Source organism: Harpia harpyja, chromosome 10, assembly GCF_026419915.1.
Source record: "Harpia harpyja isolate bHarHar1 chromosome 10, bHarHar1 primary haplotype, whole genome shotgun sequence".
NCBI lineage: Eukaryota > Metazoa > Chordata > Aves > Accipitriformes > Accipitridae > Harpia > Harpia harpyja.
Window position 1 is genome coordinate 31,948,581 of NC_068949.1, and position 22,453 is coordinate 31,971,033.

A 22,453-nucleotide genomic window follows, 5' to 3' on the forward strand; every position below is an offset into this window, starting at 1 on the left:
CCACAAGGAGACATCTCTGCTCTGCTTTTCTTAAGCTCCTTAACTCAAGCTGCTCTTGCCCTACTCCCAAAACTGCTTTCAGCACTTTCAGAAGGGTACCTGTAGCAGCCTGGGCTGTATTTGGGTCCAAGGTGCCTCTGGCCTGCTTGGGAGCACAGTGATGAGTGTAAAACAATGTGCCGCAGCACCCTAAAACTGCCCTTCCCCTGCACATCACAGCCACGCTCTTGCTGTTGATCCTTCCTACGTTTGCAGTGCATGGGGGTCCCAGCAGGGCAGGGGGCTCTGCAGCCAGTGATGCCAGCACAGCATCCACCCAAAACCAAGATTGGGACCATGGTGGGAAAGCCTCAGTGGTTTTGTCACTCCTCCTTTCCTGCCCCCAGTCATACCAGAGGGGCAATGGAGCAGAGGGACCCTCTGAAGAGCTATTGCCATCTCGTGCCAGCTCTCCCCCTGCCCTGGGGAGCAGGACATGTTGCGGTTCATTGCTCTTGGCCAGAGGAAGAGGGCTGCTCTGGGCTTGGAGGATCAGCAAGCCACCCTCAAGCCAGACCTCCCCCCTGAGCTTATAGCAGTGGATTCCCTCTTCAGATCAACATGGATTTATGCCAGCTGACAGTTTAGCTCAGCGGGGTTTCTAGGTTTCTAGGTTGTAGCTGGAATCTCCCCCGGAGGATTCAAGTCATCTCAAAAGCTCACATCACTCCAGTGTTGGGAGATAGTCGCTGCAGCCAGTGCCTGTCTGCACTCCCCAAAACCAGTTACTCCACGGCCTGCCTTGGTCTCGCTGGGGAGCAGAGAGGTCACAGCCAGGCTGTGGCCAGCAAGTCCCCATGCTGCCAAGGGTGGCTCGGCCAGCCCTCCTCCATTTCCCATTGCTGCAACAGGAAGGAAACCTCATTGCCAGGAGTCAGAGCCGGACTCATCCCTGTTTGGGAAGAGCTGCAAGTGTTAATTGCTCTCTAGTGATGAGTCACACCTGATCTGGGCTTGTCCCGTGCTCTGTGGACTAGAAGCCTTCTCCCTGCTGTGCCTCTAATTTCAGGGCTAGCTGGGAACTGGAATAAAGCTCCTTTAATAACTGTGCATGGCCAAAATGTCAGTGCTCCAGCATGTTTACAACATCCTTTCAAATGATAACCAGATCAAAGACATCATGTTGGGCTGCAGCAGAGCCTGGGGAGGGGCTGGGGAGGCATGGGAGGCTGGGGGTCTCCTTTGAGGCATCAGCAGCCCCAGGAGGCAGGCTTGGCTCACTGGTCCTTGCCCAAAGGCCGGTGGAGGTTGGTGAACTGGCTGCCTATGGAGAGAGGAGCAAGCAGGGTGCATGTGCAATGGGTTAATGCCTGACAGCCCATGCCAGCAGCAGGCGGGCAAGCTGATCCAGCGGGGTTAGGTGTGCCTCAAGTACTGCCCCAACTGAAAAATGCCAGGGTAGGAGATAAGCTGCTAAGTCGATTATTTTTTTTCTAGCTTTTCTTAACATGTTAGCTGAGCATCTGATAAACTTCATTGGGCCAATCCAGCATGGAGGCTGCCTGGCACGCCAGGAGCGGTGGTGTAGAAAGCCTCTGCCACTGCCCCAGAAACATCTCCCAGGCCATCTCCCCCGAGCTGTGAATGAACCCCAAGTGCCGGTGCCCCCACTTCTCCTGGGGGGTGCCAGCCTGGGTGAGGCATGGCTGTGTGGGGACACACTGGGACCCGGCTGCGGTGGGAGATCCTCTTCTCCATGTTGCTCCTGTCTCCCAACGGGGCTGGTACCAACACGTGTCTGCCTGCCAGCTGCCTCGAGTCCAGCCCCATGCCGCTGCTGCGATTTTAGCACCCTTTCCATGTCAAACTCCCCGGTGTGCCCCAGGTTCAGGTGGGCTGTTTGGGTTGGGGTCTCTGTGGGTGCATTGGGGACGGGGCCGAGCAGGGATCACGATGTGACCAGGTGAATGGGGGATGAGTGCCTGGCTGCCACTGGGGTGTCAGGGAGGCTGTAGCAGGCCAGAGGGTGCTTGTGCACCCCCTTTTTGCAGTATCCAGTTCTGTCCCCGGGGGTGCATTGCACTGGGGGTGCAGGACCAAGGGGCAGCCCCCCACACCTCTCCCCAGCCAGTTCCGCCACTCACAATATGGCAGCCCTCGCCCCACTCCAGGCTCCCTCCCCGGTGCGCCACACTCAAGATGGCAGCTCCCAGCGCGCAGACCCCGCCCCTCCCGGTTCTGCCCTAAGCGACAGCGCGCTGAGCCACTGGCGAAGCAAGCGGCACGCCGTCAGCCCAATAGGCGACCGGCTGGGGCGGGCCGGGGCGCGGGGTGCCCCCTCGGCTCCCGTCCCGGGCCGCAGTCGGGCTGGGGAGGCGGGGAGCGGGGGGTGGGGGGGATGGCGAGGAGGCTCCGCGCCGCCATGGCCTTGCTGCTGTTCCAGGCCCTGCCCGAGGGGCTGCCCGCCAGCGTGGAGCCTGCCCAGGTAGGGGCTGCCCTGGGGGGGCCGCCTGGGGGGGGTTCTGGGGTCGCGCCGTGCTTTGGGGCTGTGTCCCTGGGGCGGGGGGCCGGCCGTGGGGGGCGCGCAGGCCTGGGGGGGGGGCAGCGGTGTGAGCGCGGGGGGCCGTGCCCTCCGGGGTGAGGGAGGTGGCCTTTGGGGTGGGGGGTCAGGGTGGGCTGGCGGGGGTGGGAGCGTGCATGGGGTGCCTGGGGCTCTTGGGGCTGGGGGAAGAGGCTTTTGGGGGCCCGCCTAAGGTTTGGGGAGCCCCCTTGGCTTAAGCGAGGCTGGAGGAGATGCAGAGACCTGAGTTTGGGGGTGCCTGTGTGTTGTGGGAATGGAGAAGTGTTGTAGGGATCTAGGTATGGGTGGCAGTGCCTCTCGGGGGTGCTTCGTATGGCAGGGTGGCTGCAGGACGTGGGAGAAAGGTATTTGATGGTGGTTGACTGGAGGTGATGGGAAGGATGGCTATGGTGAGGGCAGAAGGCTTCAGCTGGCAGGTGCGCGGGGGCCTGCGGATGGAGGCACATGTGTCTTTTGGGGTTGGCGACAGGGGAGAAGGTGGCCTGTGAGGGGACGGGGCTGGAGGAGGTTTGGGATGAGCTGAAGGGTGGCCGTGGGGCAGCTGGCCAGAGGACCTGGGTTGGCAGGGAAATGGGACTTACGTGGTGCTGCACAGGCCAGGTGAGCTGGTCTTCCCGCGGCGGGAACTGTGGTGGAGGTGTGTGTGGAGGTTCTGTGCAAGCCTCTGCACAGGGGGAAGAAGAGGGAATGAGTTTCAACTGGGATGAGGGGAACTAGGCCTTGTCTTTGTAGGCTCTGACCACCCGCTTACTACCTTCTTCAGGCCTGGAAAGGTTTTTAATGAAGTTGATTCTGTTTTCTTCATCTCTTTACTCTCTTTTCTGTCTATGCTGCAATGTGTACCGTTCAGATCTCCAGCGATGTTCTTGGGTCCCCCAGTGTAGACACCTGTAAACCTCTCCCACCTTGATCTGTACACTCAGTGTCACTCGGAGAGGACTGTACTGGGCCAAGCAACCTACGTGCGACCTGCATCTTATTGTTCATGGAGTCAAGATGTCTTTTTCACCCTATGTAGAACATAGACTGCATATGATGACTTCTGATTTGATGTGGTGTATTACTTACAAGGTACAAATTGTAGTTTGTGTTTGTTGAAGGTCTGAGTTGGTGAGATACTGATCTGTGACTGTAGGTCACAGATGCTGTGGGTTGCGTGGTGCTTAGTGTTACAGGGGTGCAGATGGGGGGGTGTCCCTTCTGGAAGAGGTCCGTTGAAATACTTCCCAGCGCTTCTGCAGGAGGAGGAGGTGAAGAGTTAGTCTATGACTACGGATGTTATGCCCTTTTTGAATTTCCTCCTTCTTTCTAGGGTACTGAGAGCACCAGATCTACTTTAAAAGCTGTGTAATTCCCTGTTGGTAGTGCCATCCCAAATCTCCTTCAGCTGCATGGAGGCTAAGGTTTGGCCGTTGCTGCCCTAGGGACCCAGGTGCAGGATTGTGTTGAACCATGTGTTTTCCACGTTGTCACAACCGTTTTTGCAGATGGAAGTCCTAGTGCTTGCTCTGTTTCATCTGTGAGCTGAGGTACACACACAAAGCATATATAAGCACATCTCGGGTCCGCTTTGCTCTCAGGTTGTTGCGGTATTCCAGCAGCGAGCAGTGGTCAGGTGGTAGGATTATCTGTACAGAAGCTGTGAAAGTCTTCAAACCTATACATGCTAATAAAAATACCATACCTGCTTTGAAGACTGTGAAAGATGCTCCCTGCCTTCTACAGCTTATACATCAGTCAAGGAGCTGGTAGAATGGAGTAGGCAGTAGGAAAGGAGGAAAAGAAAAAGGAGGAAGGCGTGGAAGCAATCATACAGCTAGGTTGCTTGTGGAATAGTTGCATACATGACTTGTGGATATCCTCTCCAGTCAGTGCACCAGAAGTAATCCTAAAATAATAAGTCTTGAGTGGTACAATACATGAGAGTGGGGGAGAAGAGCTTTGGCGGCCTGTGTTTTCTTTAAAGCACTTAGATACGGATGCATCTTTTACTCCTTTTCTTTTCATAGTTTGTCTATATAAAACTCTTGCAGTCTATTTTAGATCTTAAATGTAGACTCTGTCTGTCAAAAGGCTGGTATTATCTCACTGCATACTAGAGATTGAGAGCTACCCACTCAAAAATGACAGGGGTAATGTAGGATCTTGAAAATGAGCATGTAACAAAACTTTGTTGTGATGTTGCCTTAGAGCCTGATTTCCTCAGGCTTGTAGACAAGAGCTGAAACCGTGACAGCTTTTCCCTCTTGTCCTCTCCCGATTGTTCCTGCCTGCGCTGCCTCTTGTGACTGCTGCCTCCTTCCGTCTACCTTGGAGACATTTGCCATACCCTGCTTGCTTCTGCTGTCAGGGGGAGCTTGTTCAGGGTCCATGCCTCCTCGCCTGTAAAAACTGTCCGGCAGACCTGGTGGTCTAAGGCTGGGAGGTGCTGCAGGAAGTGTGTCCTCTAAATAATTCAGGAGGTGGAGCTGTACTGCCTAGCCGCACTGAACAAACATTCCCGAGAACACGCTGTACTCTGGAGGAGGGTCTGATTTATCAGGTTAAAATAAGTCCAGGCTGCCTAGGATCTTCAAAGACCTTTCTTTTAACTAGGACTTGTTTGGGGTGGTGGATGGAGGAGAATGAAGATAATTAGCTCATCACCATCCTGAGTCCAAGTTGTTTAACCGCCTCTATGACTATTCATTGCTGTTTCACTTGTAATCAGAACACAAAACTCTGTTAACTGGAGTTGAAGCATTTATCAGTAGATTACAGGCAGAAATATTGCAATTATGTAATAAAATAAAGATAAACATCACAGAAAGAAGAAATCTAGCCATGTTCAGTTGTGACTGTAGATGTATAGCCTTAACTGCACACCTTAGTTGGGCACTCCCCCTCTTGCTTTGAGGGAGAAGGAAATGAGGAAATAAGAAATTAGTATGTTTTAAAATGTGCTTGATCAAATTTGTAATGAAAACCTTCGAACATTAATCATTTTTGTGTTGTAGTTTGTCTCTACAGGGCAGAGTAGAGGTTATTTGACCGCCTTAACTATCTGTCTGCTTCCCACGCCTACAGCTTAATTATCACATAGTTTTCTCAACTGTTGTTTTCTTTAAAAACAAGAGATTTAAGTGAATGTTAACTATGTGACAAGTCTGCGGAATCTGTCTTTCTCTAATAAGGTGGTTTTGAGCCAAAATCTGACAGAAGCATGCTCTTAAAGACCGATTTCATCCCAAATTAAAGAGTTCGCTTGAAGTACTGTGACTCGAGGGATGATTCATTGTATGTGACAAAGAGGACGGATCCTTGCTTTAAGGAAGAACTCGGCGTGACTGTCGCTGTGGCTAACACCCCCGTAACACAAGAGTTTCTGTCCAAGGCTGTGCTCTAGCTGTGACCACAGCTCTGATTGCACCAATATGGAGTTAACCACGCTTCATCCAAGAGTTTGGCTGCATTTGGGCCCTTTCAGAGCATCACTTGAGGTAGTTTGTGAACTGAACAGCAAAGTTTCAATTATCCTCGTGTAAGAGAGGCTCATCTCCTCATCTGTAAATTTAAGACAACTTTTTTGATTAAGGTAATTAGTTGCAACTGCACTTCTATGTCTCCTGAAATGCATCAGGTCATTCAGGAGAAGAGCTGCTTGTATAACTATAGGATATATTTTGTCTGCTATGATATCTTTGTCTGTGACTCTTGGTTTTTGGCTTGCTAATTTCCACAGTTTTGGCAGGAGGCAGCAGAGATCAAAGTACATCCTGTACTTGTTCAGAACAGGAACCTCTAAATAACTGTGCAGATTGGATTAAGGACTGCTCATACCGTGATGATTATACTACTGTGAACTAGTGTCTCATCTGTATAGCAGGCTTTCCCACTCATTAAAATTTTTTTTGTTTGTGAGTTGCCCTCACACACAATGCTGTAAGAATTTCTCCCTGCATCTCTGCAGCTGTGCAGCAGATGGAAAGCCTGGTCTGAAAGTGTCCGATGCATCCTGGGGAGGAGTGTGGCAGTTTTCTTCAGGATAGTCAAAGCAACTCCATGACTGGGACCTGTCATTGCCTTTCTGAGAATTTCCCTGCCACCCTCCAAATATTAATTAACAAAAATATAACACTACCTTAAGAATAAACTTGGGCAGCTTTTGTGGAGTTGTGCTATGCTGCGGGGGAACTTGAAAAGTTTCATCTGCCAGAGTTGTTTCGATATGGTTGGGGATTTTTTCCATCCTCCCAGCCTTGCAAGCCAGGCAGGGCTGGGCCAGGTCAGCCCTGTCTGGCTAGTGGCAGCATCCAGTACTGACTGTCCCCGAGCGGTGGCTCTGCTGGGTGCAGTGCTGCTGGGCAGCTGCTGCAGGGCAGCAGGGATCCTGCCCAAAGTGGTGATACAGCCATCGGCCCTTCTAGTGAGACAGAGGGGTGGGTGTGCTCAATGTTTGGCCATATTTCAATGGTAGTTACTCGACCCTGGCTAAAATACCCATCAACCCCTCACTTTGATGGCTAGAAGTGCTGCTCCCCTAAGAATCTTCAGCAGTCGCTTTTCTGCTGGTGAAAGTGGGAACTGTGCTCTTTTATATAGCTCTGTCAGCCTGTATTAACCGAGTGTTATGTTGAAGTTCGCCTTTGTGTTTCTTTCTGTGGTATTTGAAAGGCATTAAGTAGGTAACAGTTAGTGTTTCTTTGTAATCTGAAAACATGTGGACATCCTCTGAGGTAATGGGCAGTATATTTAGTAAAAGCAAACCACCCACCTTTTCTTTTTGCCTTTTTTTTCCCCTTAAGTCATATTGGGAGGACTGGCAGGATTGAACAGACATTAGCTTGTGGCAAAAAGCTAGTGGTGGGCTCGTGATCTTCTGGCCTACTTCTCCATCCAGTGTTGCCTGTGCTGTGCCCCTTGGTCATGGCTATGCCTATGCAAACCTCTCCTTGTCAGGCATGTCCTGCAGTTTTAGTAAAGCTGAGCTACACATGGCCTTTTGTTCTGTCTCGTGACAACATGCATATTTGGTACTAGGTTTGGGGATGTTCCTCTAATCCAAGCTGCCCTGTTTTACAGGTTACAGGGTAAGAATTTGCCCTTTCCAGTTAGCTGCATAAGTATCTTCTCAGCTTATTAATGCATTTAACTGGTGACTTTATGGCTGTACACACTCCTGTCCTGCATTTGTTTCAGGGGGTTCATGAATCCAAGATGACTGGGCAAGCTGCTTCTCCCAGGTTTGCACTGCTGTTTTTGCAACGTGAGGAAAGGACATGGCATGTCAGAGACTTCTCAAAAGCAGTCTCTGAGGCAGGGCTGGTGACAATCTCAGAAAGGCCATTAGTCATAGCAGGGTAGACATGCTTGTTGCCCATTACAGGACAACCCGATTGCACCAGGTTTTGGTCTGTGCTTCCGAGTTGGAAGAAAGCGAGCATGGAGTGTGGGACTCCTGGATGACTTCATGGAGAGATGCTGAGGGGGAAGTTGGGTCCCTCCTTCCCCCTGCTGTCTTGTGTGATTAGAAAACCCACAGCTAAGAAGATAGGTTTTGAGATGCCAACACCTGGGTGCTGTGGCAGCAGAGCCCTGGCAGTCGATTGTCTGCATGGCTGAGCCTGTGAACAGTGCACGTAACAAACATGCCTGAAGTAACAGCTGGCTGGAGAGAACAGGCTTGCCAAGCAGGAACTGCATGCCCATACCTCGCCTGTGACAAGAAGTGTGTTGGTGTGGCAGTTCCAAATGATGCTTTTCCATGATGTCACAGATACTGTTTGGCTGCAAAGGAAGGCTCAAGGTGCTGCAAAGACCTGCTGTTTATCTGCTTGGACAAGGAGGAACTTGATTCTCCTCTAATGATGTGATTATCAGTGGGATCACTGCCCCAGTATTATTTTTAGACGACAGCTATAGTCTCTGAAATAGCTTGTGAAACTGTAATGGAGCGCTTTACATGAGGGGGCTTGCTGGGGTGCAAAGTGAGGTGATGCTGGCAGACTGATGCAACAGACCGACCCATTTAATGCCAGTGTGGCCAGTGCTTCGTGGCATGCTGTGCCCTGAACAACACCTGCAAATAGAAAGGAGAGACTTTATTTTGTGTGGAGGCAGGTTGTGGTGCTGCTGGTTTGCAGGCCTCCTTCGCTGAGCCAGTATCCATCCACCTGGCATTGCCTGATTTCAGTCCAAACTGGTAAGAGAAAAAAGGATGTGAGAGCTGGGTTGTGTAGGAGAATTAGATGCAGTTTCCTGACTCTTCCTTCTTCCCAAGCACTTTTAGGCCAGCATATTGTAAAATAAATCCAACCACTGACAGTGCACTGGTGGCTTGCTAGCAAGTGACCGCTTGAGCATGGAAGAAAACCCCTGTGCGTCAGGGTACAGAGCTTTTGGCATTTAAAATGCTGCTGGCCTCTTGCTGATAATGGGTTTCAGAGGTGTAGGGTGGGTATTGTGAGCAGCTACCACTACTGACAAGCTGTATGGCGCTGGGTTTAGGGAAGAAGGGAGAACAGGGACCTTTCCTTTTCTCCTGGCGGTTCGAGACCTCAGGATCCTGTGTGCAGTCCTTAGGACTAACAGAGGAAAGAGTTCACCTCAAGAAAGGAAAGATCTGCTAGCAGTAAAGAAAAGGATTCGCCCTTCTTCTTTCCTCTTTAATCTTCTGCATTACTATGAGGTGGAAGTTTGTGACTTTTATTGGTGATGTGTTTTTATTGCATCTCTGGTTCTGGTGTGCGCAAGGCAGTGAGAGAAATTTCAGAGGCAACTCGAGCAGAGGTCCACGGTGGGGGGTGGTGGTGGTTGTTTTTGTTTTTTGAGATCAGGGAAAGATCATGATCAAAGCAAAAACTGATCGTGTGTTGGCTCTACCTGAGGCTGAGGGAGTTGTCAAGATACTGATTTGCCAAAAGTACTGGAGTGGGACAGAGAGTGACTTTAGCTGGAAAACGGATTTTGTTAATGCAAAGATAGTTCACAGAAAAGGTGAGCTTTATGTAGTTATCGGTGTCTGTCTCCCCATTAATAAATTTTGAAGTCAGTGGCCAACTTAAACCAAATTTGATAGGAAGAGACCTCAAAGATGTGTAAGATTTCAACAGAATTCCTGAAAACAGATAGGCACAGAGAGACCTTAAAAAAACCCAAACAGGGAAGCATCACTGAGTGAGAAGCTACAGTTGCAAGCTTATTAAGCACTGGGAAATTTGTGAGTCCCTGATTGACTGACTTGATATATGCCCTAGCTTCTGGAAAAGCTTCAGTTGGAGCTCACAGTTTGCTAGCCTGCAAAGTCAATCAGCCTTGTGGAACAAATTGATGGGAGGTCAGCTTTATGGAGCTCCAGTGGTTACAGAACTACTTTTATTTTTCTTTTTTTGTCTCCCACTGGCTGAACAGCAAATTGAAAGGGAAAAGGCTGATAAGCTGGAGAAACAGTTATGAAGAGAGTGTTTTGCCAGGAATCTCACCAGCCGTCTTGAGCTTTCCCTGTGTAAAAGGTGTCAAGCATTGCCTGTTGGAAGTGGGGAGGAGACTTGAACATTAATGGCATGCCAGCAGACGGTGCAGAGGCTTTTTAGTGAGCAGAACTGATTCACTCTTTTCTCTCATGTCCTAGCACACAGGTATGACTAGCAGGTCGAGTACTGTTGTCCACAAGAGACTTTTTTTTTTTTACTTAATAGGGAACCAGAGCTCATAATCAAGACATTCTGGGATAATGCTGTCAGTCAAACAATGGTGTAATTGTGGCAGCCACACCAGAAGCCTGATACGGAAAGAGTGCAAAATATGCAGAAGTATTCGCCCTTGCCAAGTTCGGTATTCCTGACTCTTTGTAATAAGCTTTTTGTTTGTTAATACTGTATCAGTAGTTGTGTGGGTTTTTTAAAACTTCTTTCTCTATGTAGGATCCTTTTTAAATCCCAGGTGGTGGCTGATGGCCAACGAGAAGCCATGGGAGCTGCCTGTCTTCTGCCTCCAGCAGAAGATCAGGCCATTCTGTTGCATAAAATATCCCTTGTGACAGCCATCTCACTGGTTGTGGGCAGAAAATCGGGTCCATGGAGCTAGCAACCTGCTGCAAAAGCACCTTTTAGAGCTCTCTGGCTGAGCTAAACAGGAATTGGGAGTGACTGGTGTGGAATGAAAGAGTTAAACAGCAGCTGGAGTCAGTCTGAGCCAGGAGGTAGGGGAAAGGCTGGAGGAGGTGGTGGGCATTGTACAGGGGTCTTGTAAAGACTGGACAAAACCTTCTAAGAAGGCAGTGTATCTTCAAGGCCATGATACAGGGCTGACTTCATCTCATCCTGTGTATCAATTGTAATCGTATTGGGAAAATTACCAAAAGTGCTTCCCCACTCCGCCCTTCTTTGGGGGAGGAATGACTTTCCTTCAGATACAATCTGAAAGACCTTTACTCTCTGCTTGGAAAGCATTTAATGCAGCTACCTGAATGCGTGTGAAGGTCATGACTCATGTCTGGGTCTCTTGTGTGATGAATTCCTCCTTTCCTCCTTTCCTTACTGGTTGTCTCATTTATTCGTTTGCAGACTGATTTTTCAAACAGTGAATGCTGAAGAAGAGGAGGAGGGTTGCACGTGTATTGTGTTGTCTTCAAATTACCTTGTCATTTTGACTTCTGTCTTTTTAGAAGCAGCAAACTTCACAAACGGCTTGCATTTGACTCTCCAGTCTCCTGTGATCTGAAGCTTAGATAAAACAGGCTTGCTGACATCTGTCATTGCTGATTGTCTCCATTTACTGACACTTAGCACTTGGACTCCAACAAAGCCTGTCTTAAACTGCAGTGTCAAAAATAAGAGCTCTCAATTTATTTTCCCCTCTTTTTCCTAGCTGTATTGTTTTCTCTTTGTCTCATGCTTTGCTCCTTTTTCCTCCCCATCTTATTAGGAAATTCTTGCATCTCACGTACTTGATTATTAAATATCGCTCTCTTGTTTGTAGCTCATTGTTTTACCAAGTTTCTTGCTTTTCTGCTCTGTCCTTGTAACTCTGTACTTCCCAGAGTATGTGATCATACTAAACCACCAGAGAGCGGTTAGGCTGTGGAAACGAGAGTCAGGAGTTTTCTTCTCCTCGGACCCGTTTTGTGCTCTTAGGCCTGTCCCTTGACTGCAAAGTCCGAGGATCATCCTGGCGTTAAAAGATGAATTCAGGAAGTCTGGAGTGATTTTGCTCTTCATAGTATTGTTTTCCATTCTGAAACCTGTAGTCTGCTTTATCTAGATGGACTTGCTGAAGAAGCAGTCCTCCTTTATTTTCAGCATGCTATGTATTTATTTAGAAGCATTGTGCCAGGAAAACTTTAGGTTAAGGGACCAGACAAATCTGTTGTTGCCTTGTTTCACCTTTGCCGGCATGTAACTTCAGGCTGATAAGAAGTGTAAGGGCTTGCTGAATTCCTCACATGGACAAAGCCCAGACAAATCTCCTTTTTTTCCACAACCTTTAATGGAGCGGATAAACTTTGGGGAACAGGAGTGGCACTGATGGTTTCTTGTCTGTCGTATTATCTAGCAGTGTGTAACTAAAACTCTTCTTGCCATGATCCTGCTTTGAAAGATTTTTAGAAGTGCAACCAGGGGATTAAATACATTCAGTGTGTTCTAATAAAACAGGACTGAATTTGTATATGTAAGCAGTGAATATTTTGGCTTTGGCTTGAGAATGTAGAGATCTGCAGGAGAGGAAAACAACACTAGACAAGATGTTCACAGTGGCCTGGCTGGGTGCTGTGCCACTTGCATCTTGATCTTCTGCAACCGGGCAAATGGAGGGTGTATTTGTGTCCATAAAACCATGTGCCTTGCATGAGTGTAATCTGAAGGCTGGGTGAGCTGCTGCTGTTGATGTAGCCATTACCACGCTGTTAATACAGAAAAAGTTAATTTTACAAATATGGAAACCTTAAGTTCTAGTGGCATTTTACAAGTTGAGGCAGACTCTTAAATGAATGACCCTAGATTTTGTTTATTTGTATCCTTGCTATGAGAGCTCTTTTTATCACTAGCTCTTCTCTTGCACAGGCACTGCCTGCCAACAGTTCTTCTGAAGGCACTTTCCTTCAGGACAGGGTGCAAGGTTTATGCTTTTAACTAATGTCTTTAATTAAATAAATAGGCTTTACAAATACTGCTCTTATCAGGTTCAACCCATTAACTTGTTCATTTACAGGTCTTACACTGCTTCTGTGTTTGTCGTCTTTTTCCCTGTCCTGACAGCAGGCATCTTGCATATTCTACAGTGGTGAGGGCTCTTGAGGGTGAATTGTCTTGATAGTTTATTTAACCTGAAGGATTAGTGCAAAGGTAAATGATGGAAAAAACAAGTTTTCAAAGGAAATTTCTTGGGTTTAGTTCTTGGTAGGGTTTTTTTGAGGGTGAATTTATAAATATTGTAAAAAATAATGTTTTTTAAAAGCCACAGTGTGCTTCTGAGTCCTTCCTTTGACACATGAGTACTTTTTGCAAGAACTCTTCTGTTCTGATCCTGGCTTACCACATGATATTAAGAAAGTAATTTGACATTTCTCATCTACAGTGGGGACATTAAAATGGTGAATGTACTATGAACTACGGGTTTTTGTATCAAAATACTGGCAGATTGTGTAGTATCAGGTGTGTAAATACTGTGTAGTTTCCCTCTTCAGCTGGAGGTGTAGATGAGAGTCTTCAGGTCTAAATTATTAATTGTTAACCAAGAAACTCCTGGTTTTCTTCTGTGAGGTTTCAGTCCAAAGGTTTTCAATGCCCTCAAGTACTATGGTCAAACTTTACCTAATTGTTGAGATACAGTTTCATTGTTCTTGGCTTCTTCTGTACTTGAGTGGGGACTGTTCTTCTATTTGTCTGGAAAGCATTACTGCAAATAATCAACATGTGAAGACACATGAGGATCAAGCTTTTACGCACCTCACAAATTGCACGTGCTGTGTTCACTGCATAGAAAATGAATAGTCCAAGCAAAAGCTTTTCCTTCTTTGCAACTCTCAGTTAATTGGTTCTGTAGTGAAGTCAAGAAGTTGAATTTCTTGTATCGTATTCCCCCTCAGAGGCAACAGCACGCAGAGATGCAGACTTGGGACTAAACCAGCAGGTTCAGTGAGCAGAACTGTGAGATGAGAGTGAGCTTGCTGAAATGCAAACACAGAATCTGAAAAGGGAGTACAGAACCCAAACTGGCAGCGCAGAGTGTTTTGATAACTGCATTTTGGCTTGAAAAATCCTCAGATGCTTAGAACAGGGTAGTCTCTTTTCTAGATCTTTGAACTGCATACCAAAGTCCGGATGGCCGTGAACCACGAGAGCCTGCCTTGCGTAGCTTGGAGAGTGAAGGGGAGAGAGAGCCTGGAGCAGGTTGCCAGCAGGTCCTGTCCATTGTGGGATGTTGTTGGGCTGGGCAGGCAGAGTGGCTTCCAATTGCCCCTGAGATGTGGACGTCAGCATGCAAACTTGCCTTGCTTTCTTTGGCAGCAGGGAATTTGACTACCCAGCAACCCAGCTGCTGGGAAGGCTCAGACATCTGTTTTAAGTTCTTTACAGGATGGGATACTTTTTATAATACCCAACCTTTCTGCAAAGTGTAAGATGATCTGCTGTGTCTAAGGAGGACATTTTATATTTGCACACTAAAAGAACATCCTCCATTTCCAAACAAGCACGTGTCTTGCATCTCTTGCTATTTTACATTGAGCCTTTCATTTAGGTCATGAAATGAACACTCTAGTTTGACTTCGTAGTTCTTTAGTGCTAACCTGCCTCCGTCCCCAGGTGCTTGGGCTTTCCATACAGCAGAAGTCTTTCAGATAATCCTCACGTCCTTCTACAAAGAGGGAGCAGGGTACTTCTGCCCAGGTGGTGGGTATTCATCCTTGCATTTGTTGCTCTTATTAAAGTGAGAGCTTGCTCGGTTTGTGTCAATAACACCTTTGATCCTCTTATTTAAATGAGATAGTGGGTGTCCTGCAGAAAAGACCTCTTTGAAGTGCCTTGCAAGGTTATGCTGCTGCATGATGGTTAATAAAAGTTCATAAAATCATATTGGACTGAAGACTATGAATAGTTTCCCAAGTACAGTTCTCCATATTGTAATCTGCAGCAAACACGATTTATTCTCAGCTGATTGACCTCATGGGGACTTGTGCCTCTCTAAGTAGCAGCTGAAATCAGTGGTCTGAGCACTAATCTGCAAGTCGCAGACAGTAGGTTATTATTTAGTGAGAATGCTCTGCAAGTCTCTTGCTGCAGCATTTTCATTCAAAAGGTCACTTCCGTGAGTTTGTGCACAGCTGAATTTAATGTTCTTTCTCAGCAAGGCAGGCCACACTGGAGAGTGCATAATTATAATAAATACAACTTTGTTCTCAGCTGAAAAATCCATCTGAAATAAATTTTCCCAGCCCTTCCAAGAAATGCTTTTAGTAAGATAAATAAAAGCAATTCTTGCAGATTTCACATTCATTCAGCAGGAATGTTGGTGGGTGTAGGGTGCCTCCACTTAAGTCACTCATCACAGTGCCTTCTGGGCTCTATCAACTTGTATATTCAATAGCTGGCTAAGGGTAGCATTTGCAAATTGGGTTTCTTGCAAACCAATTAAAAACAAGTTCATTATTTCTTACTTGGTTTGAATCCTGGTTATTACTTTGAGTAAAATTGTTTTTAACAGCAAGTACAGAGAGTTCAGTTAGACTCTTAATTGGGCAAACTTTAAACATTGTTTGATAGGTGTTTCTGTTTTTAGGGATGTGCATGTATTTATACAAGCTTTTGTGGCTTTTTTTTATGGTTGGCTTTTTTTTATGGTTGGCACTTCTGTGTAGTCAAAGTAGATTTGTTTTCTTCTGTCTTCCATTTCGCAACACTGGAAATACTGAAAAAGTCTGCCTAAATACAGAAGGAAAGCTAAGAGTCTGTCGTGTCCGTCCCCCCCCCCCCCCCCCCCGAACTTCTAAGCAAGTACTTAAACAAAAAAATCCCCTATTTGCTTTCATCTTCCAAGAGACTGAGCAGAGTGTGAAATGCCCTAACTATCCTTTCTTTTAATTTTTTGTCCTAGTATAGCAAAGAGGCTCTGCTAGTTGATCAGGATACTGCTGCTGGTGGAAGCTGAATCTTTGCGTAGTTTCTCTGGGTCCGTGAGCAGGTCTGGTTACCTTTGAGGTTTCAGAGGGGCTCTACAGGGTGATCCTCGAGTGTCTTTGTGCTTTCACTGTAGGTCTAGGTAAGCAGTTTCCAGTCTTCTCCACTCAGAACTGCCACAATCTTTGGTTTGGAAACTACCTGGTAATATTGTACCGTTGGCTGTTGCTGCAAGGTCATTCATCTGCAGGGCTCTGCTGGAATCTGTGAGGCTGCAAGGGAGAAAAGACTCGCATGGCAGTGTCAATGGTAAATGAAAGATAACACAGCCTTTCTGCTCTTGCCATGAATTTGGACAGCCCTGTGCTGTATTGCTTGGCATGAACTGCATGTAAGCTGTGGCACCTAGTATCTATCTTGTCCTGTTTCCTTTTCATTTTGGTGAGAGGGAGGCATGGAGGCCTTTCTAAAGGAAAGGAGAGCCTGATGTCCGGGCAGAGAGAAAGTAGAGGGAGGTCGCTGAAATCTGACCACTCACACTTCATTAAATGGAAGTGCTGGTCCTGGGCCTGGGGAGGAGGGATGGAAACCCACTTCTACTTCCATTAATGGTCTGTGTGCTAGGTTAGATATTAATTTCTCAAAGACTTGATATCTCTTCAAGCCCCAGTGGGTTTCCATTGACACTGGAGAGTGATCAAAGGGAGAATATGCTCTCTGTCATCGGACTGTGGGCTTGTACCTTATGGTCGACTGGGAGCAGATTTCATCAGCTCTCAGATCATGACAGTCTGCCTCTTTTTCTCAAGGTATTCTTTTCTCTCCTTGCATGTCTCCTTTGTTCCTGCCACTGCTTTCCTTTCCTGATGCAAGTCTTTGTGTACTCTTTTTTTTTAATCTGTTGCAGTGATCAGGAGTTGAATACTTGGTACTTGCTAATGAAGCTGCTTTGGCAGTGAGAAGGCCAGTGAAGCTCACTTAAACTAATTGTTGTTTTAGGATCTCTCTAGGCATCCTGACCCTATGTGCAGACATGGTTTATTTTTGAAAGATCGTCTTGAGTTAGAAAATCAGCTCTTGTCCTAAAATGAAAACACACATTCATCAAAACCTGAATTTCACGTGGGTTGTGTAAACATGTAATTTGGGTTAGGTCCGGTCACTGGAAAATATGCGATGATGTTGTCCAGGAAGTTACAGTGCAAGAAATGTAGGGAACTTCAGAAAGTCACATTAACTGTGTCTCCTTGGAGAATTGCCTCAGAAATCCTGACCTCTGCATTTCTGCCATGTGCTTTATATGACGCTAGTGAAGACGGTTACTTGGGCAGTTGCAACATTCTTGTATACATGTGTTTGCGTGACGTTATGAACTGTGGAAAGAATAGTGCTGTGCTTCCCAAACTGCTTCCTGGATACTCTCCCTCTGCCCCTGCAGGTGGCACATGAGCCATCACTCTGATTGTCAAAGCACAATCTGCTTCAATCCATGCCATGTCTCCTATGGTCAAATCACAGAAACCTTTTGCTAGGGCTCTGTGCACTTGAATTTCTAGGAGTGATGGCTGGGGTGCTTTCTGGCACCTCCACTCTTTGCCAAGCCACCATCCAGGGTCAGTGTGAAAGGTTTTAGGCTGACCCAGATACCCTGTTCCTATCCCCATCCACTAAAGGTTTCCTGTGCAAGATGTTAGTTTTACTCTTCTCTTTATCAAGCTTGACAACAGTTATTATTTAAATGTTGCTCAATATTTTCAACATGATCTCGGGATGACTGCTAATTCCTTCAACCCCTTGTTTTGTTTCAGAATTTCTAATCCCATTTTCTATGACTAAGTTCGGTTGCACGGTTTCCACAGCAAGGATTAGGGTTTACTGCTATAGGTACGTCATTCTGCCTTTGAAGCTGCTTGCTCATGCTTTCCTTGGCAAGCTCTGGCAGACATGCTTAGCAACAACAGAGATCGTATCTTTTTGAAGCTGCAAAAGGGTTAATCAGAAGCATGTTTATGAAACCAGGTTGTTCACCCTTACAAGCTTTTACTGTGATCTTTTTGGATGCTTTTGGAAGATTCATCACCTGCCTTTGTAATTTATATTACATTTTTCTTTCCTTTCTTGAAGCTATTTTAATGCTATGTATGATATTGTTAAAATTAACTATGATAAGCAACTATTCTTGGAAAGCCCTAAACTGCACACCTCTTGGATACAAACTGGAGAACGTGACTGTCTTCATGTGGATGGCGTAAGGTGTTTGGCTGGTATGGTCAGGGTGGTTGAATGAGCGTAGGGCATCTGTAGCTTCAAAACAAATCCAACAAAAGGACTCATCCCCCAGGCAGGGAGAAAGTTGTTTGTACAGATGCTTTTTCTCTAGAGCCTTTTTGTAGGAATGGTCACAGTTGTGGTTGAGTTTACTTATGTGTGCAGGGAGAGGGGCTGATGGCTACTCAGGGGAGTATATTTTTTTGTCAGGGAGATTAAAGGTATTGCTGTTGATCAGGAGATTTCTTTGTGTGGAGAGTTCTTTGTGTGGAGACTCTCCAATGAAATGGAGCACATGCGCATATGCAATACTTCTTTAAAAATGTTAAACAGGATCTACCCTCTGATGGGAGTTGTTAATTGTGCTTTTGGCTCTATCTGCCTCGCCAGCAGATGTACCATTGTGAAATTTTTACAACCTAATAAAATATTAGGGGTTGCTTCACTTCAAGAGGAAACTTGATGGCTGCTTTCAGCTGATGCCTCTTTGACACCAGGTGAGAAATGTGCTTGCCTCATTGGGACTTGCACCTACCACTGCAGGCATAGCACCAGGATATTGAGGCAAGGTTCATGGATTGCAAAGACCCTGAATAGTTCTGGTAGGGTAGGTGTTATGATGCCAGGCTCTGCATGTTTGGTATGATGCAGTTGAACAGATCATAAAGATCTTAGTTTTTAATACATTGACTGAAAGTGGAATTATTTGTGCATTTTGATTCAAAATGTGTCTTGATTTTTAGTGCATTTCTAAAGCCATGGGAGACTCTTTGGACTTGCTGTGTTTACCCCAGTCTAGTAGTGAATGCTGAGCTTTGCAAGTACTGACTTATGGTACAAAGTTGTGTGTTGTGTACTTGTAATATAAGGATCTTACAGAAACTCATAGGAATCTGGTGACTGTTCTTTGTATTTTCTTGCTTGTTAAAAGATTCTAGATTTGTGCAATTTTATTTCTGAAGATTTCATTTATCTAACATTTTTTCTTACCAGGAAGTACCATTTCCTGGGATTTAAGTATTTGCTCATGGAAATCTCTGTTACCACAGATAAAGAACTACTGACTGTCACATCATTAGGTCACTAGTTCAAATCTAGTCCAAAGTGGTAATGGGCATTTTTATACTCCTAATGCCTTTCATCAGGATTTATGTTTAGTTGCTTAAACTAAAAACAGAGCATTTGCTATTCAGAATTATGGGTTCAAGTGGAGAATAAAGACTAGAAGCAGGTTTTTCTATAGCAGAAAATCCTGTTTGACTTGTGTTAGTATCTGTATATGCTTTTCAACATACATGGTGCTTTAGAAGGAGTGAAGGTAGCATCTTACCAGAGGAGTGTGTGGCTTGCTGCATAAGATGTAATGCAGAAAGGTGACCTCGCCTAGCAGAAAAGCGTATGCATTAGTCAAGTCTGGTATTTTTGGTGTGCTTTCCTATGACTTCTAAGTTGCAAGAGCCTTTGAAGAAAGTATAGGAGGACATAGACTTTGAAGGGAAAGAGATTTTGAAATTGGAAATGCAATGTGAGAGTGTTTTGAATGGCAACTGAAACACTTTTGGACAAATTACTTCTTAAATTCTTCCAGGCAGCTCCTCTTCTAAAGAATGATGGTTGGTTGGCTGGTTTGTTGGGGTTTTTTTTTCTTGTTTCTTCTAGCATTCATGTCAGCATCTTTGTATAAAGCTTCACTTCTAAATCCGACCTCTAATCTCAGGTTTCTGGTCGAGAAGTGTGGACTTCAGTTTAGACTAAAATCTAGTACTTAGGATAACTCATCGGACTGTACATTCCCTAGTCTGTAGAGAGCTTGAAATGGTTCAGTTCAGCCGCATGGCCTTTCGCAGCTTCATGGTTCCTCCTTGTCGATTTGTTATTCTAAAGTTGGGAAGTCCTCACAATCTCTTTGAGATGTGTTGGGATATGGAAAGCCTTGCGAATCCCTGCAGTCATGGGCTGACCTCTTTTGTGCTGGGATCCGCCTGCAACCACCTCTTACTTCCAACCTTTTCCTGAATGTTTCCTGAGCGTTCTCTGGCTGGTTTCAGGGACCAGCTTGGCAGCGTATCAGGAATCAATAGCTGGAGTCCTTCAGAAAAGAAGTTGAAGCTGCTGAAGTATGAATTCTGGTGTCCTGGTTGTTAGAATCTGTTAGCAGAGACGTCAAGATGTGAAGAAGAGAGATGTGAAAGCTGGTAAAAGCGTTCTGTTTCTTTGTGCTCCTGAGTTGAGAAATTAGAATCTGAGTTGGCTTCCCTACCTCAAAGGCTGTTGCATAGCTTCCCAAGTATATCTTGCCATGGGAGATCACTGGTGACTTTTGTCAGTATTTGGAGGCACAAAAAGTGGGTTGTGAGGTGTGGAGACAGGAAAAAAAGATACTTAATGACATGAAAAAAACCCCCACCGCCTGTAGAACTTGAGTTATCAATGTGGCACTTTGTGATGGGGATTCCAGTCCTGTGGGTCTTAATACGTTTTCATATGTGTGTATTCTGTAAAGAGTCTTCAGTCATGTGGAAGTCTGAGTTCTTGGCACTTTGGGAGAAATTATGAGATCATTCATTTTCATTCCTGATGCCACTTATTGCTACCATTTTGCTGGTTATCTCAGAGACTGTTGGCTATGTATTTATGACTTCCTACTTAGAATATTCTGTTACGATCAAGTATGTCAGAAGCATTGAGCGCATATTTCTGCCTCTGTTTTGATGCTGATTTGCTTTATAAAGGCAGTATTGAACTTCTGGCTTAGCAAAGGAATACCAACCACTAAACAATTTCTGCCTGTATTTTAAGTCTCTGATTGCTTTTTGGCTTCTAACTGTGATTTCAGCCAGAAACAGTGCATGGCTAGGACTCTCTAAATTATCATCCATCTTTTTGCTGGAGACTAAAAGAGGTAAGTTACTGAAGTGCAAAGGAAACTTTTTTTTTTAAAGCTGAGTCATGACAAGATTGGCAAGTTGCAAGAGAAAATTTAAATCTGGTATTTACTTACTATAGTTAACAATGAAATCCTCCTTTACAGAAAATTATTAGAGTGAATTATGCTTTCAGTCTCTTTGTTATTCTGGAAGAGTAAAAGAAAATATGGTTATCTTGATTTTTTTTTTTTTTTTTTAATATATGTTTGGTGTAGGATGGGGTAAATAAAAGGAAGATGCCACTTTTTTACTGATAATTCTCTGAAGAGTGGCCCTAAAAATATCGTAGTCATCAACAATTGCTAGTTTTCACAAATGGGATGACTTTGTATTGGTTTTCCCTCATTACAGGCAAATAACTTAATCATGGGATGTCCATTTCTGAAACCTGTGATCTTTTATTTAACAGGTATGAATTCTGGTTGTTTTCAATACATATACAAACATTAATACACTGAACTAGCATGAAAGTACATGTAAAATTTTTTGCATAGTGTCAAGTAATAGATGTTATCTATAAACATTAATGACTCTGACTGCACTTCTGATATGGTAAATTCTATTCTTATTCTGCTGATGGAAAAGAAAAGAATAGAAAACAGTGACTTTGCCAAACATGAAGTCCAGTACAGTTTGAGAATGGACCACAAATTATTTGGAGTCCCATGTAAAGGCCATAACTTGTCTTGCAAAAAACCTGGCTAATGTTAAAAAATGTTTTCTGTCTTTTTGAAAATAGATTAAATAGATTGCAGAAGAACATATTTGTCAACAGGAAGTAACCATAAACTTAGGAGGCATGCAGGCGTCAAGCATGGCTGAACAAGACCACAAAGAATAAAAGACAGAACCTCTTTTCCTTCGCTTTTCAGGCTGTAAGTAGGGCCAGAGAGCACCCTCTTTCATGAGGTTTGAGCAGGCTTTTCAAACCCCTTTGGTGTGCGTGCAGTGTCTTAACATATTAAGTCTTGATGCTAGGCCTTCATGACACAGACCGTGGGCTGCATGGAGTGAAGCTGCAGGTTATCACCAGCCGACAGCCACAGCTCTTCCACTCCCATTGTCAAAGGAGTATTTAGATACTGGTAAGATTTGATGTAGGTCAAATCGAACATGAGAATTTCAAGGTGTCCCTGTGTGGGTTTTTGTCATGCTGCCAGGTGTGCTTTACTGAACTGTTGCTTGCAGTGAAGGACCTTTTATGATTGCATTGATCAAGATAGTACTGTGGGTGTGTTCCTCATCCAAGGGGAAAAGTGAGGTCAGTGGGAATGAATGTTGTGCTGCAGCTCAGACTGAAAAAGAGATACTTAAATACTTTGGTGTCCTGGGAAGAATATGTCTCTGACTTCTGCTTTGGGGTATTCAGTCTAACATGGCAGTCTCAATGTTATGTGGCAGGTGACTTTCTTGCCAGTTCTGTACTTCGCCCTCTGCTTGTTGCTCTGGCAGGGGATCCTTTCTGTTGTCTCAGTATGTGTGCTTCAGCCTTGCCTGCGGTCTCCTCTTGGCTCAGAATGACCTGCTATGTTGCTCCCTGTAGGTGCGGCCAGGTGTCCCACCCTTCAGAAAGCTGGAGGCCTGGTTTCAGGTCACCTGTGCAA

General features: G+C 45.5%; 1 protein-coding gene across 1 annotated transcript in view; it reads left to right on the forward strand.

The window, feature by feature from the left end:
- The first annotated feature begins 2,340 nt into the window (after positions 1 to 2,340).
- WBP1L (WW domain binding protein 1 like) overlaps positions 2,341 to 22,453 on the forward strand; it is a 60,370-nt gene continuing 40,257 nt past the window's right edge. Inside the window, exon 1 of the mRNA XM_052798539.1 lies at positions 2,341 to 2,464. Within this exon, the coding sequence (XP_052654499.1) occupies positions 2,378 to 2,464 (87 nt within the window). The 5' untranslated portion in view covers positions 2,341 to 2,377. The remainder of the gene's footprint in view (positions 2,465 to 22,453) is intronic.